The sequence below is a fragment of the Artemia sp. Qi Xiang Cuo genome, chromosome 15 (genome assembly GCF_049724085.1).
Source record: "Artemia sp. Qi Xiang Cuo chromosome 15, ASM4972408v1, whole genome shotgun sequence".
NCBI lineage: Eukaryota > Metazoa > Arthropoda > Branchiopoda > Anostraca > Artemiidae > Artemia > Artemia sp. Qi Xiang Cuo.
In genome coordinates, this window is record NC_142808.1 from 17,927,749 (window position 1) to 17,944,566 (window position 16,818).

Here is a 16,818-nt window from a genome sequence, read left to right on the forward strand (position 1 = left end):
TGGCCTTAGATCGTTCTTTCCTCGCTGTATATTGCTATAAACGATTTAACTAGATTCTATAGAACTTGATGAAAAATTGCAGAAGATTCTCTTACAAAATGGTTAAATTTCATTGATTGATCTTTGCTCTTTGTGTAAATATATAAGACATCCAAAACATAAACAAAACGCAGCCTTGACGCTACAGTCAACAGCAACGCTAAAAATCAGGTAGTAAACATAATAAGAAAAAGAAAACACAACAATAGCTTTATTCGAGATTCCTTGAACAATAAAATTTTAATTTTAGACAGAGACTAGTAGTAATAATAAACCGATAAAAAAGTAAAACGTTCAACGGTAAATTCACCATTATATCAAACTTAAAGAAAAAGTGTTCTAAGTTCACAAGTTTCTGTCTTAGTCTTGCATTGGGGACATTCGGCCTTCTCTTCCTAAAAGGAAAATAAATAAAATTAATCCCAACCTGCGGATAGTGTTAAAAACAACACATTCGATTTAAAAATTAAATATTTTTCTTCTATTATAAATAGCTGCTTTTTAAGTCTATCGTTTATCTAAAGTTTATCTTTCTTCATCTTCTTCGTATTTCCGTTTTATGCTATTGTAGGTATCCTCGTTAAGTTAACTATTAAAATATAATTAAAACTGGGTCGTTTTCGTTTCCACAAATTTTTTCTTATTTCACTAAACGACCAAAAATAATAAAACCCGCTGTTTCTAAAAATGCACAAAAGTTATATTGTTCCCTTATGTTTGGAAAATTATGTTTAATTTTCATGCAACTAGCCAACGTCCTCCATACGAGCCTAGCTATAACCATGTAACAATCCGAAAAAAATAACAAAACAAAATAATCTGCATAATTTCAAGGTTAAAATGAAATAAACTTAGATTTTTTATTAATATTCACATTCAAATAAATCAAAACTAAACATGTTTCGATGGTTTCTAATTCTTCTGGACAACGCAGTGCCGTCAGCGGCGCTAATTATTTTCAATTCCTGGTCAACATATTATTCAAATAAAATTTAAATATTTTTACATTCATGTTATATCTGTATCTATATCCATTTATATCTATATTTTCTTTATACTTACATTTAGGCCTGCCTTTGTTTACATTTCATAAAAATAATATTAACATATTATTCATATATACTAAAAGGCTTAAGTTTCCTCTTTTATGCTTTCTATTTTGGAATAAAAAGGGTCAACTCCTTGGGATTACTCCTTGGGATTCTCCTTGGGAGAATCCCATACTCCTTGGGATTCTTTAAGGTAAAAGTTAAACTGCTTTGTTCAGACGAAATTCTAAAACAACCTCCTTTATACTTCTTTCTTAGAAGAATAACTTCATTAAATTCTCTTGTAGGTAAATTTGATTTAATTCAAGGTTCATTATCGATTTCCTTAGATATTTTTGTTTAAATTTTGACTATTTTCAATCAGTTTTTCCCTATTGGCAGCAGATATTTTTTGGGCAAATATTTTAAAACCGAAGCATAATGGAAATGAATGAAACTATCTAAAATAATGTTAAGAAACAAGTTAACCCGTTGATGCCTGAATAAAACTTTACAAAGAATTATTAACCAAAAAAGATGTACAGTATCTGACTTCCAAGAATCTAAAAAAAATCAAAAACATAATTTCCATTTAGTTTTATTTCATATAAAATATAATTTAACAATAATATGGAATTTTCATAAAGTTTTTGGCAAAACATTAACTGATAAATTTTGCATGGCACGCAAGGAAAACTCGCGCAAACATTTCAACCAATTCTGGCACACACAGGCATGAACGTTCTCTATTGGCCCCTTTAAAAATCAGACCCTTGTTTCTCCCTATCTGGTTCCTTTCTCTATACTCAGTTTGGGTTCCTTCCCTTTTAAAGATGGGGGGATTTCAGCATTCTTGCCCTTGAGCACAGTTTATAGAATTAGCAGTATGATCATACCCTATCTCACCCATTATAAAAACCAGGACCAAGGTGCGAGTGCTCCAGAGAACGTTTTTGCAGATAGAAACATAAGCGGCATTAGATTTTTTCACGGGTAGACAAGTCAGATTTCTCTTGGACACGAAACAAGTGGAAACCCGCTATTACGAATAATGCACTTTGTAACCATTTTTCATTGATTGACGGAAACAGACTAACCCGCTAATGCAGAAAGAAGTGGGAGGAGCTTTTTGTTCGTACCGAGAATGAAGACCAGAAATGATCTGCGATAAACTTACTGGATAATTCTATAAACTGTGCCCTTGAGTCATAAATAATTATCCACTTGTCCGTATACTTTGTTTTTCCTTTGCAATAAACGATTGTAAAATTACAATTGTAAAGACTTCAAAGTAATGTTAAACGGCATAAATACAAAAAATTATTTATTATTTTTATATATAAAAAAATTATATAATTTTTATATAATATATTTTATATATAATTTATATAATTATATAAATATATATTTTATATATATTTTTATATATAATTATTTATATATTTATTTTTATATATTTATATATTTATATATTTATATATTATATTTTTATATATTTATATATAATTTTTATATATAATTATATAATATATATTTTATATATATATATATATATTTATAAATTTACATATATATATATATTTTATATATATTTTATATAATTATATAATATATAAAAAAATTATATAAAAATTATATAAAAAAAAATTATATAAAAAATTAAAAATTAGTCAATTTATTTCTTCATTCCGAATAAAGTCCCAAATCTCAGACAAATTCAGTTATTTGTGATCTTGTTTGGAATTTATTTAAATGAGAATGCGTCCTTCCGAAAACAAAGCATTGGAATTCTCTTCTTTTTCAAGTTTGATCAAGAATTTGATTGCTTTCTAAAAGGCAGTTTGTAAAATATTAAATTTAAAGATCGAAAATTTTCCAAAAATTTGCTTATATAATACGTGGAACTTAAAACAAGGACAAGTTACTGTCAATGAAAAAATTAAACCTGAAACCAAAACTGAATGAAGGAAAAAATGAAACCTAAAACGAACAGAAAATTCACTGAGCAATGAAGTGAAGCTTGAAAACGGGCAGAAATTGCCACAAAAAGATGTGCTACTACCTCTTACAACCCTACAAAAGACTGAAGTATTGCATGTAGGCTACTTTACTGAAAACAAAATCGATAGCTTAAACTGGAATTTTTATTTCGCTCCCTATTTTTCGCAAATTCGAAAGAAATAGTTTTAAAAAGAAGAAAACATTGATGGAAATTAGTTGTATTAGACTATTAAAACTAAACTGATTTTTATAAATATACTGATATCGAAAAAAAAAGTTCTTAAAGTTTGAACACCGTTTTCACTTTCCAAAATGATATAATAGACCTTTAGTACACAATTCATAAGCTGGTGCCAGAGGCAACACAAATAACAATCTCTAAATCCAGCATCTCAAGGGTACAATCTTCTGGTTTCCAAAAAATATATTTCTAGGCGGAGGACAGGGATTTTCCTTCTTTCGGATCATTGTGTTTTATAGGAGCCCCCTTCATGACACAGATAATAAATCAAAGAAAAGAAGTGACAAGGGAAAATAAATTATAGGAAATTTGTTTTTTAAGTTCTAACCTTTTACTTATTATAAAACTAGACTTATGGGATCAAAGAATTAACTCATCACAGCAGGTGGCGCAATTTCAGCACCCGAAGAAATTTTTTTTTAAATTCTGATCTGAAGATAAGGCAAACAGACCATTTGCCCGAATGAAGAGTTTTCTATTTGGAAGAAGCAAAATCTGGCCTCCGGAACGAAATTTGACTTCATGTACTCCTTATCGTTCAGGCTAAAAGATAAAAATAAAAAGGTAGCTCACAGGTGACTGCCAGAAACATAACTCCGCAAACAGGTTACTCTTACATCCATTTATCATTCTCATTACTTAGTTTGGCAGCTTCAATACAGTATTTGGTCTTTGAAAATATCCTGTTCAAATAATTTTATTGGAAAAGTATTTTAGATTGTTGCCCTTTCTAACCAGAATTGAACATAGTATAGAAAAACAGTATAAACCAAATATTCCTAAGACATTTTTACTAACTTCTTGCTAAAAAGAGCTATATCCCCAAAAGAGATATTTTTTAACATAAATGAATGAATAAATTTACTACTCATTGCAAATAAGCATAAAATATCACATAATGGAGTATATAAAAAGAAAGGAAAATAAAGAAAACCCATTATAAATGACATCCAAGCAATTAACAAAAAATGATAAAAATAAACAATGAGTAAACAATACAATCAAAGGTGCTAGCTAATGGCTTGATAAGGGCTATGCTTAGGATTTAGTGAGGAAGCAAATCGGCGCCGTGTAAGAATTATCAAGAAATATGAAAGGGCTTGCACATGGGGGGGGGGGCTACACAAACATTATACACGAGCAAGTACTAGAGTTATAATATGTTTTTTACTGTTTCCATGAGCAGAAATAAAACAAGACTGGAACTACTTACCAAAACTTTTCTCCAGCATTCTTCACAATGAATATGCCAACAAGAAGTTGATACGAGAGGGTTCATATATCGGTTCTGAAAGATAAACACTATTAAAACCATGATCTAAGTATATTTTCACTATTTTAAAGAATTTAAATTGGAATAGGAAAAAAAGAAGCTATTTTCAGCTAAAAACCAACCGGTTCACTTTTACTAAATTAGACAAAATCATTAGAGGGGGGGGGGGGGTCTGTGCATCCACTTAAACGTAGCCAAACATTCAATTTAAATGGACGTACAAATCGATAGGAGTAATTGTTCTTGACTAAAGAAGTTCTTTATTTAGCCGTTCTCTTTTCAGAAAGTATAGATTTCTAGGTAAGATGATCAACTTACCAAAAATAACCTTGGTTTAATAAAAATGGCTCGTGACACAATGACAAAAGGATTCAGGACATATTTTTCCTTCTCAGTAAAGAGGTTTGACGCCTTTGTTACACGTTAGGACGTGTAGACGTGGTATAAAATGTTAGAACATATAAAGACGTGTTATAGCACATTATAACGTGTTATAACAGTGTAGACATTCCAAATTTGGTGATGAAGCTTTTATCGAAATCGCACGCTTTTAGGGTTAGGGGATCAAACTCGGTACTCCCCCCTGGACAAGCACTCGTGTTAGCATAAATAGCAAATTTTGTAAATATTTTTTTATTCATCCATATCGTTTTCTAATTAATTGAGTCATCACATATAGTCATTTTGTCACCAACTGGGTCTTTATCAGAACCCCAGATATTTAAAGAACTTACCGGTTTTATCATTTTATAGCGACATTTTCTTGTATTGAATTTATAGGCCTTCTATAAGAGTGTTTAAAAAAAAACACCTAGAGGCCCTATATGACTATACCACTGTCCACTGAGTCAATATGCACTTTGATTTGTAGTTTCTTCTGATGCCACTTAGGCAAATTTATGGAAAATGTCAAATGAGAGCACCGCTAAGTTTTAAGTTTTTGTTTCTTTCTAAATTAGTGGAACAAGTAAAAAGAACTGTTTAAATTTTTTATAATTTATTTATTGTCAGACTTACTCACAGGGCCGTATCCAGGATTTTTGTTCGGGGGGGGGGGGCAAGAAACTTTAAAAAACGCATCAAAAATTTGTTCATATGCATTTTTGTTTTGTTTTTAATAGTCAGACAAACATTTCGGGCGGGGTGAGAAGGTTCAGACCCACCTACCCCCCCCCTTTGGATACGGCCTAGCTTACTCAACTTCTCTCGTGGAAGATAATGAATTCATATTGCATCCAGGATAATTTCTGTTTACTGTAAGTTTTAATTCCTCCCTTGACTTAATGGGAAAATATGCTTTTTTTATTTATTTACTTTAAAGAATACTTTTATACCTTAGAATATATTTATTATATATAGATATAAATAATTATTATATAAGATATAAATATAGATATAAATAATTTATATCTTTAAAAAATACCTTATAAGCAAAAAGACAGAAAAAAAGAAATAAAACTTACATGACAAACTATACATTTAAACTTTTTAGCAACTTCCTTTTGGTCGTCTTCTAATTCGCTAATCCTCGACCTCAAAGAACTTAAGACCTGAGTTAGGCTTCCACTCGCTGAGACACTTAAGTCTTCGGGTATATCAACCATTTCTGTCTGAGTAGCTGTATCTCCAGGGGTTTTATCCATATCTTCGTCTTTCTGAAGAGGACTAGCATGGACCGTACCACTTAAAAAAAGGCACAGATAAATAAGCGTACCCTTCCTGAAGCCCATCTGTTATTTATGTCTAATTTAATAAAAAAAATATATAATTATTTAGCGATTATTATTAGAAAAGTTTTTAAAAAATGCCAGAAAAACACCATCTTTTTTAGGATTACAAGTTTTTTAGTTCTGTGGGGGGGGGGGTCTATCTCTCCACGGGCACATATGATAACTTTTAAGTTTTTATGTTATTTATCCTTATATTTAAGTTTTAGGTTATTTACCTATAATGCCGTTGACTGTTCTACCCTGCCCTCAATACGCTTATTGCAGCTGATTTTTTAAGTTTTTGGCGTTCAATAGACAATTACAATTATCGAACTGCGTTCAAAAGCACTTATTGAAACCTATTTTAATTCATTATTTGCCCATGGTGCTACAGAGCTCAGTACGCGTTAATTCATTCTTTTATAGATAAAATAAAAAAAAAAGTTTTTTTAACTGAAAGTAAGGAACGACGTTAAAACTTAAAAAAAACGAACAGAAATTATTCCGTATATGAAGGGGGCTGTCCCCTCCTCAACGCCTCGCTCTTTACGCTAAAGTTTTTTTATTGTTTAAAAAAATAGAGTTGTGAGAAAGTCAAACTTTAGCGTAAAGAGCGAGGCGTTGAGGAGGGACAGCCCCTTCATATACAGAATAATTTCTGTTTGTTTTAAGTTTTGACGTCGTTCCTTATTTTCAGGTAAAAAAACTTCTTTTTTTAATTTAATTTTTGAACGTTTCTGAATTAATGCAGTTTTTGATTTTGGCTCACCGTACAGAAATAATTAAAAAAAAATTGCATATTAATTGTATTTTTATTTGGTTAAATGGCTTTCTCAAAAGTTGTTTAATTTTATTTACGAACGTTTTTTTATTAGTAATAAATATACGTAACTTACGAATTAACTTACGTAACGAACTTCTATATTCATAAATTTTTAACACGTATATTAGGGGGTTCGCCCCCGATTCAATACCCTGCTCTTTAAGCTAAAGTTTGAATTTTTTCCAATTCTTTAAAAATGACCCATAAATCACAATCAGTTGATCAGTTGAAAAACTTGTTTTTTTTTATTTAATTTCTGATCTTTTTCTTTAATAATGCTGGGAAATTCGGCGCTCCCCTTTATAGCAATGTCCCTTCCCTCATGAAAACTTCCTTCATAGAAAGATCCTCCCACATAGCCAACGACTCAACCCTCCCCCACCTACCCAAAAAAATTCTCCCTAGAAACATCTATATACTTCCCAATAACCAATATTTAATGTTAACAACAGGTAAAGTTCATAGCTTTCAGCCCTCCCCCCAGGGACTTCGGTAGGTTTAATCATACTAAAAGTTATTTTTATCGTATTTTCGACCATGCTGAACAAAATGGCTATCTCAAAATTTTGATCGAGTGACTTTGTGGAAAAAATAAGCGTGGGAGGGGGCCTAGTTGCCCTCCATTTTTTTTGGTCACTTAAAAAGGGCACTAGAACTTTTAATTCCCGTTCCAATGAGCCCTCCCACGATATTCTAGGACCACTGGGTCGATACGGTCACCCCTGGGGAAAAGAAAGAAAAAAAAAAAAAAACAAATAAACACGCATCCGTGATCTTTCTTCTGGCAAAAAAGGGAAAATTCCACATTTTTGTAGATAGGATCTTGAAGCCTCTATAATAGGGTTCTCTGATATGCTGAATATGATGGTGTGATTTTCATTAAGGTTCTATAACTTTTAGGGGTTATTTCCCCCTTTTTTGGAAAATCAGCCAAATTTTCTCAGGCGCATAACTTTTGATGGGTAGGATTAAACTTGACGAAACTTATATATTTGAAATCAGAATTAAAATCTGATTCTTTTGACGTATCTATTGGTATCAGAATTCCGTTTTTTAGAGTTTTGGTTACCATTGAGCCGGGTCGCTCCTTACTTACAGTTCGTTACCACGAACTGTTTGATAGAGAATTCTTGATATATCCAACTACCAGTGTAAGCTAACAATATTTTTGATTAGTTTCAAAGGTTCTACGAGTTTAAAAAATTTTTTTTTGCAATAAATTCACTTTGATGATCAAACTGTGTTCAATCGAGAACAATAGCTACGTTTATTTAATAAAGTATTGCAATTAATTACAATAAGCTCTGTTGAACTCGGGGTTAGTATGTTCAATATTCAACCAAAGACTTTGAGGAACTTATACGAGTTGGAAACTGGTACTAGCGTTTAAAAAAAGAAAAAATTGCCAGTGTTGTCTAGTACTTTTTTTCAAAAACTGAGGTCAGACATTTATTCCTACACTAGCTTGCCGCCGTTAGTACGGAAAACCTAATAAGGTAAAAAACGCAACTAAATCTCTTTAACATGTTAAAGATTGTCTGAAACAGGTGAATAAAACTCCCAAAGATTTGTTATCTGAGCCAATTCCTGTCCGCCCTGCAGTGTTGAAAAAAACACATACTTTTCAGAACTGAGGCCCCAAAGAAGCATAAGCCAGAGAGGGAAAGAGAGAGAGAGAGAGAGAGAGAGAGAGAGAGAGAGAGAGAGAGAGAGAGAGAGAGAGAGAGAGAGAGAGAGAGAGAGAGAGAGATAAAGAAATAAAGAAAGAGAGAGAGTTGAAACACAATAGGTCTCAGATTGAGGCCTCGCAGGAACTCTAGGGAAGGGAAATTTGTAGGCTCTCGTAGATAAAGATGGTGCTATGCGTAATCCCTCGGAAAATTCTTCCCCCCCCTGACAATTCCTACCTGGAAAATTCTCCCCAAAAATGCAAATTGAGCAGCCAAAAAGAAAGTATGACAAATAAAAATAATGAAGGAATTTCAGAATATTCTACCTATATTCCAACATTCTCTAGGAGGGGGGAATTTTCCATGAGGGGATTCCTTGGGAAATGCACCCGACCCCATAAAGTATATACTTTCTAAATACCTCATCAACCATACAAAAGAAGGGACCCCAAAATGACTATTTCTACGGGCAAAGGAGTTTGGATCAGACACGCACGCAAGAGGCCATATCGTAATCTTTGCAATTTTTTCACAGTTTTCCTATATTTTCGCATAACGCTCCAGTAAATACGTTTCTTTTGTAAACACTTACTTTTGTAAAGGAGAGGGATGACTTTGAGGGCTAAACTGCAATCCTTCTTGTACGTTCCTAGAATTACATCGTCCTCTGTAAGGTTGACTCAAACTTGCGACTAAAATAAAAAAATTATTCATTTATTTTTTTATTTATTATTTATCATTATTTAGCTATTATCAAAACATAAAGTCAAATTTTTTTAATTGAAATATGTTTCGGCACAACACATTGCTTATTTTTCTTAAGAACAAAACTGGCTTACAAAAATTATTAATAAAACAAACACTAATTTTTATTGATTTTGATTCTCTACCTGAATATTAAACAGTTCCTGGTAACGAACTATAACTAAAAAGCAACTCGGCTGAATAGAGCAAAACTCTAAAAAAAACAGAATTTTGATAACAATAGATACATCAAAGGAATCCTCTTTATGCTGATTTCAAATATATAAAGTTCATTAAGTTTGATGTTGCCCATCAAAATCGTACCCTACTTTCGAAAGAGAAGGGAAACCCCTAAAAAGTCAAGCAATCTTAATGAGAATCACACCCTCGGGTTTAACATATCAGAAAATCTTAGAACCCCACTTAGAGGCTTTAAGGTCATATCTACAAATATGGGGAAGTTTGTATTTTTGACCAGAAGAAAGATCACGGTTTCGTGTTTATTTGATTTTCTGTTTTCCTTTTCCCAGGGATGACTCTATCGAGCCAATGATCCTAGAAGATCGGGAGAAGACTCATTAAACAGAAATCAAAAGTTTTAGTCCCTTTTTAAGTAACCAAAACGATTGAAGAGCAACTAGCCCCCTCCCACGCCTCTTTTTCCTCCAGACACGTCTGATCAAAATTTTGCTATAGCCATGTTATTCAGTATAGTAGAAAGGTCCAATAACTATTTCTTTGGGGATGACAAGACCCCCAGAGTCCCTGGGGAAAGGGGTAAGTTATGCAATTTGCCCATAGTTCCCATATAATATTTGTTAGAATGAAATATAGCCCTACGGAACTTTTTTATGAAGGATTTTCTGCTAAGAGGATTTTTTGCGGGGAGAATTTTCTGTGGGGAGGAATGCTTTTGGGGAGAATTTTCAAGGGGAATTTTACACGGGGGCTTGGGAAGGAGATTTCCTTACATGATTTAAAACAGTCGGAAATTAAGTTATAGAAAAAGTTTTTCCAACAGAAAGTAAGGAGCGACAGAGCAATATTAAAACTTAAAACGAACAGAATTTATTTCGTATTTGCGGGGGGCTACTTAATCCTAAATCCTCACCCTTTATGCTTAAGTTTTGCTTTTTGTCACAATTCTTTAAGGAAGACTCCTCAAACATAAGGGAACTTGAATTTGAATGAGAAAAATTTTTAAAGAACTTAAAGAATTTAGCGTAAAGAGCGAGGGTCGAGGAAGGGGCAGCCCCCCTCGGATATGGACTAATTTCTGTTCGTTTAATTTTTAGATTTGCTCCTTATTTTCAATTGAATAAACAATTTAATTTAGTTACAACACTGAAGCGACTCTTTTAGGATGAATTTTTGGATGTCAACTTTTAAAACATTTATCGGCTTTCAAACATTTATTTATCTCAAAAAAAAAATGTGAGACGAGTTCTATTCTTGCTTAAAACTTACTACAATTTATGTATTTTACATAATTTTCCGACTTCTGCAGGCAAATATATATATATATATATATATATATATATATATATATATATATATATATATATATATATACATATATATATATATATATATATATATATATATATATATATATATATATATATATATATATATATATATATATATATATATATATATATATATATATATATATATATATATATATATATACATATATATATATATATATATATATATATATATATACATATATATATATATATATATATATATATATATATATATATATATATATATATATATATATATATATATATATATATATATATATATATATATATATATATATATATATATATATATATATATATATATATGTGTATATATCGCACATCCTTACCAGTTAAACAACAGGGTATGTACAAATCATAAGCCATTTTTGACAAAATATTTTAGGCCAATTCATTAAGATTGAAAAGTATATAAAAATGTTGTAAAGTATTGAACAGTTTGAAGTTAGAAAACAATTCTTACTACATAATTTACCGGATATTAGTACCTACCACACTGGGCAAGCGGACTCATTAAAATTTGTCTTCACTCCCTACTGGGCCAATCTTTAGCCAAAATTATTTTTTAAAGTACAAAATGTTTATCTTAATTTAATATATTTCATTAGGAACGAGCGTCAAAAAAACATATTAGAAGAATATTAGGTAGGGGGTATATCATACAAGTAACCATATTCTTAAAATGTCATTTTCTCAAGCAGTTTTCTATAGAAATCCATTCTTCGCTAGGTTGTCTTCTCGGGGTTTGCTGTTTCTGGAAGAGAATTCGAAACGACTTATTATGGGAAGTTCGTGAAATTTTTAAAGGCTTATAAATGAAAATACTTGTCCGCCCCAAAAATTGGTTGGTCCTTTATTGAACGGCAAAAAACGGCGAAAACGGCAAAAAACGGCAAAAACGGCATTTTAAACAAAAAAAGCTCTAATTTGCTCCCTATTTACCAATGCCAGCAGATAACAAAGTACCATAGATGAGGCATACTTCACGCAGATTTCATAAAATCAATGAATATAAGATTATCACGCAAAACTATTGTTGGCATAAAGCAACTTAAACTTCAAGCTTCAAAGCAAGAGCAAAATATTTGATTAGAATCCCATAATTATATTAGTTCTTCAGCAAAAAAGAAGGAAGTTAATCTTGATGTAAGATACCCTATCTAAACTATCCACAATAAACACAAAGTTGTTTTTCAAACTTTTGCGGGATAAGTTTCAACACTTAATGAAGGTATAGCCTACTGACAAAAAAGATGCAAAAGTTTTGGATATACTCTAGCTAATTTATAAGGTTTATGTCCCTACAAATGATTTATCATAAAATATTTTTTTAGAGTCACCAATGATACTTTAGTCTGTCAAAGGTAGCCATGGACAAAAAACAAATCTCAACTTGGAATGTTAATTCAAAAGAAACTATGGTACAAGATAAAGTAGATGCTTTTTCTACGAGCCAAAATAAACTCATTTTCATGTTTTTTGCTAATCCCCCCCCATATTGTGAAATTAATATATTTTACAAATATTAGTTTGGCATTTCCTTTATATGAAAACTTTCCCAAGTGGTTTCTTACCAGAAAAAGAACTTTCTGAAGGCGAAGATTTCTCTTTCCAGTGTTTACTCTCAAGAATATCTGGATCGCCATCAACGTCTAGATGTTCTTCGTCCGTATCGTTTGGCGTTCGCTAAAATTAAAAATAACAATAAAAAAAGGACGTGGAGAAAAACTTAATTATAACAATCTCATCTTGTTTTCCAAGACATCTAGAAATTCGTGAAAACCAAAAACATACCAATAAGCCTGCTAATGACTACATGATGATGCCTATTTAGTATAGATGGTATAGTATAGTATACCATCTTAGTATAGTATTATTCTTAATATAAAAAACTTAGTACAGCATAGATTTAGTTAGATGATAATCATGATTTTGTGTCGTGACTTAGATTTACGATATATGTATGACTGCACGATCTATTTGACGACACTTTTTGCTTCAAACCTGAAAGAGATTAGATCTGGAAGAAATATAGGCAATGTTCTTCGTTTACAGCTTTTTTTTTAAATCTCATTTTCTATTAAATTGCTAATCATGATTTATATAGTTTTTAATCATGTCGTATATCATATTATATATAATGAATTATTCAAACCATCGAAATAAGCGCACAAACACCTGATTCATCAGAAGAAGAAGAATATTGAAGGGCAGGCTAAAACCTTGCTCAATACAGTGAAGACGGATTTAGAGCCAATTGGTGGCTTTCGACATCTCTGGCGATGATGGCTGGATGATGGCAACATTGGCTGGAGATCACTGTAAAGCAACCGGAAGACCGGGCGCTCAACAGTCTGGCGAGGCATAGCACCACGGAGAGCAGAAGACCTTGTGTCTTTTAGAGACAGAAGACACAGACTCCTTGTGTCTGGAGACAAGTAGATGTAATTGCAAGATTTTTATAATGTTATTTAATTTATTTTGGCTATTAGAAGGTGAATGTTAACATATGAGATAGTAAACTGTATATAGTACGCAATAAAAATTAAATATAACAAAATACTAGAATATTTAGTTGGAGAAAATGCAAAACTGGAAGACCTACTTAGTATACTGACAACAAACTTCTACAAGAACGAGGGCATTCCCTCACGAGAAAGAAAAGAATTGAAGAAAAAGAGCATAGATTAGCCAAAATACTACAAGATTGTGATCAATAAGCATCAATATTGAAAGAATGGATAGAAATAAACCAGAGGTAATTCACTATAATAGAAAGGGATGCCCCCACACAATAAAATATTTGTATTAATGATAATTAAAGAGGACTCAACATTCACGGTATCATTATTTGATGATTTATCATTATTAATCATCTTTTTATGATTTGGGGCTAGTCTATGCCAATTTTACAGTTACCAGTTGTACGGGAAGGTTTAGCCAGACAACAAACCAACATTCTGTGCTTACAATATTGCTTCATAACGTAATCAACTCTAGAAAAGGTTTGGTGTGTCCACCCTGTGAGAATTTTTACGCTTCAGAACTGTATGGGTTGCAAACCACCTTTCAAGCGTTGTAAACCGTACCAGGTACCACCCAGAAGTGACTCTGAAATAACTACAGATATGCTGGACAAGAAGTCCCTTGGGCTCTTCTGATAGTTGGAAGGGGGAGGGGCTGTCCATTTTAAAAATCGTGTCCATCAGGAGACACATGCCAAGTGCGGGAGAAGTATGTTCTAGCTAGTGCGAAGCTTGCCATGCATAGTGCGAAGAGGCTCAGCGTAGCGGAAGTGTGACACACAGGGAAAAACAAGTTGTCCTCCAAGATCTACACCCTCTGACAGAGAGTGAACCGTCCCTCACCTTTGGGATCATGAAGAAACCAATCCTTTGAAAGATAGCCTATACACAAACAAAGTGGCAATTCCATCATAAAGTTTAGTGTCTAATTTCTGCATTTTGATAGAAGCATACTGATTATGTTAATAACCTCTGTATATCTAATGTGGCAAATAAAGACCTTAAGGAAGAGATGACAAATTCCTTCCTAACTAAGATATAAACGTCGTAAGACAATAAACACTCGTTTGAATCTTCAGCTTTTCACAAGTGTACGCTATTCAAGATACACCCTGCTATAAATTTGGATTAAGGCATACTTTCGTACTTAAATGCAAAGTGCTGTTACAGGACAGTGCGAAGTGATGTCTTAAAACGACGTTCAGTGCAAAGGATGTTATCAAATTCCTTAAGAAAATAAAGCAAGAATTAATTGTTTCCAAACACTTGGTCTTGTTTCCGGGAGGCGGAATTAAATACTTATATGTTTTCGGGATGCAGAAAATACTTCCGCACCTTTCGAAACGCGAAAGACACTCCGGGGAATCAGCTGCACTAGTTGCCAAAATATTTATGGAAATAGGAGGAAGGGGAGGCTAAAAGATTTAATCGAAAGGCTTGTTATTTCTACAAGCCATTTTGCCGATCAGCCTTGAGATTTCGGTAACAACGTAAAATTGTCGCAAAATTACCGGTTTTTTTTACCGCTTGGCTAACCTAATTTGACAGGGATATTCCCTCCACCCATAAGTAACACCGGTACTTTCCCATTATATGGGCCTTTGCAAGGAAACCAGTCACGAAACACCTGTTTTTGACGGGTTAATTCAAGAGACTGCTATAGAGTAATGCAATACATGACGTGGTTTTCATTGCACAAACGATATTTAAACTGTTGTTTTTTGGGGTTTAGGGGGGGGTACCTAGGTTGGGTTGGATTACGTATTTAATATATACTATGCTTTACCCCCACCCCCACCCCTAATGTGCAAATATATAGCCCAAATTTGTTTATAAATTTTATATATTCATCCTATTTTATTATATTTCATTAGCATTAACAAAACTTGATTTCTTAGAAAGGCCCATATAATGGGGAAGTACCGTAACACCTAAGCATTTGTCTCATTGTATTAATAGAGAAAGTTTAATATTTTTTTTAAATTCTAGTGAGTAGTATATAGGCTAAATAGGGCAGGCTCAATTCTCGACGGTGATCCAAGACTAAAGTTTGATAGATTTTATAGTTTGCAACCAGTAATAATAAGGGTTTTGACAAAATTTGTCTTCAGGAACTCATTCCTACTGGCACAGTTAGGGGGAAACAAGAGGTAGGGCTCCCTTCAAATAAAATCCATAGAAGCGAACTTAAAGTTAAAGATAGTTAGTAGGTTAAGACCAGACGATAAATTAAGGCCAGACGATATAGTTAAGGCCAGACAATAATGTTACCACCCAGCCCTTAACTTAGCTGGTTCCCTCCTACCAGGATAATTTAAGAATCACTCAGGTTTTCTCATTAGTACAGTAGTTATTAATTGTAAAGTATTATAATCGTGTTTATTAATATTATTAATATTAATAAAAGTAAAGTAATCCCTTGTTTACATCGTAGACTAGTGAAGATGTGCCGATATGTAATTTGAGTACCCATGTAATTGAGTACCCAGTCTACCCATGCATTGGGTAGACTGCCCTGCTTGAGGCTACAAAATCAAGCAATTGTCCTCCAGACAATCAACGCAAAGGTATATACTATCTGGTAATCATAGGCAGCGCGATCGCGCTGCCTAAGTAAAGAACGATGTGGGCACAATGTATTATTATTTTTCCTCCATACCCGGGCACTTTGTATCGAAGGGGTTGCCGTAGAAACTTTGAAAAGGGCTCATTCGATTGGAAATTGGAGTGGCTAGTGCCCTTTTTTAATAGTCGAAAGTGATTAAAGGGCAACTAGCCCCCCCTCAACGCCCATCATTCCCCCAAACACATCCAATCAAAATTTTGAGATAGCCATTTTATTCAGTGTACTTGATTTCCAGATAGAAAATGTGTTTTTGAGCAGAACACTCCTCCACAACCCTCAGGGCAAGGGTTTTAAGTTACGCCCTGGGAGTATATAGGGGAGAATGGGGCGAACTTGGACACTTTTTAGTTTTCCAAGCATAACTAGGTACTGGATTGACATAAAACAATTTAGTGTGGGTCGTTAGAAAGGTAAAAGTCTGGCAAATAATGGTGAATTTTTTTCAGATTTTTTAAAGATCACCCTGAAGCGTGAGTACCATGAGAGTAGGACCTTGTCAAGTGTCCAGTTTCGCCCCGTACACGGGGTGAAATTGGACGGGCATGGGGCGACCTTGGACAAGACAGTTTTAAGCAATTAAACTTTA

At 32.9% G+C, this 16,818-nt stretch overlaps 1 protein-coding gene across 1 annotated transcript in view; it reads right to left on the minus strand.

The window, feature by feature from the left end:
• Positions 1-234: 234 nt before the first annotated feature.
• RNF220 (ring finger protein 220) overlaps positions 235-16,818 on the minus strand; it is a 154,577-nt gene continuing 137,993 nt past the window's right edge. Inside the window, exons 6-10 of the mRNA XM_089101456.1 lie at positions 12,656-12,767; positions 9,377-9,476; positions 6,046-6,265; positions 4,523-4,597; positions 235-434 (exon numbers count right to left, since the gene is read on the minus strand). Of these exons, the coding sequence (XP_088957582.1) occupies positions 363-434; positions 4,523-4,597; positions 6,046-6,265; positions 9,377-9,476; positions 12,656-12,767 (579 nt within the window). The 3' untranslated portion in view covers positions 235-362. The remainder of the gene's footprint in view (positions 435-4,522; positions 4,598-6,045; positions 6,266-9,376; positions 9,477-12,655; positions 12,768-16,818) is intronic.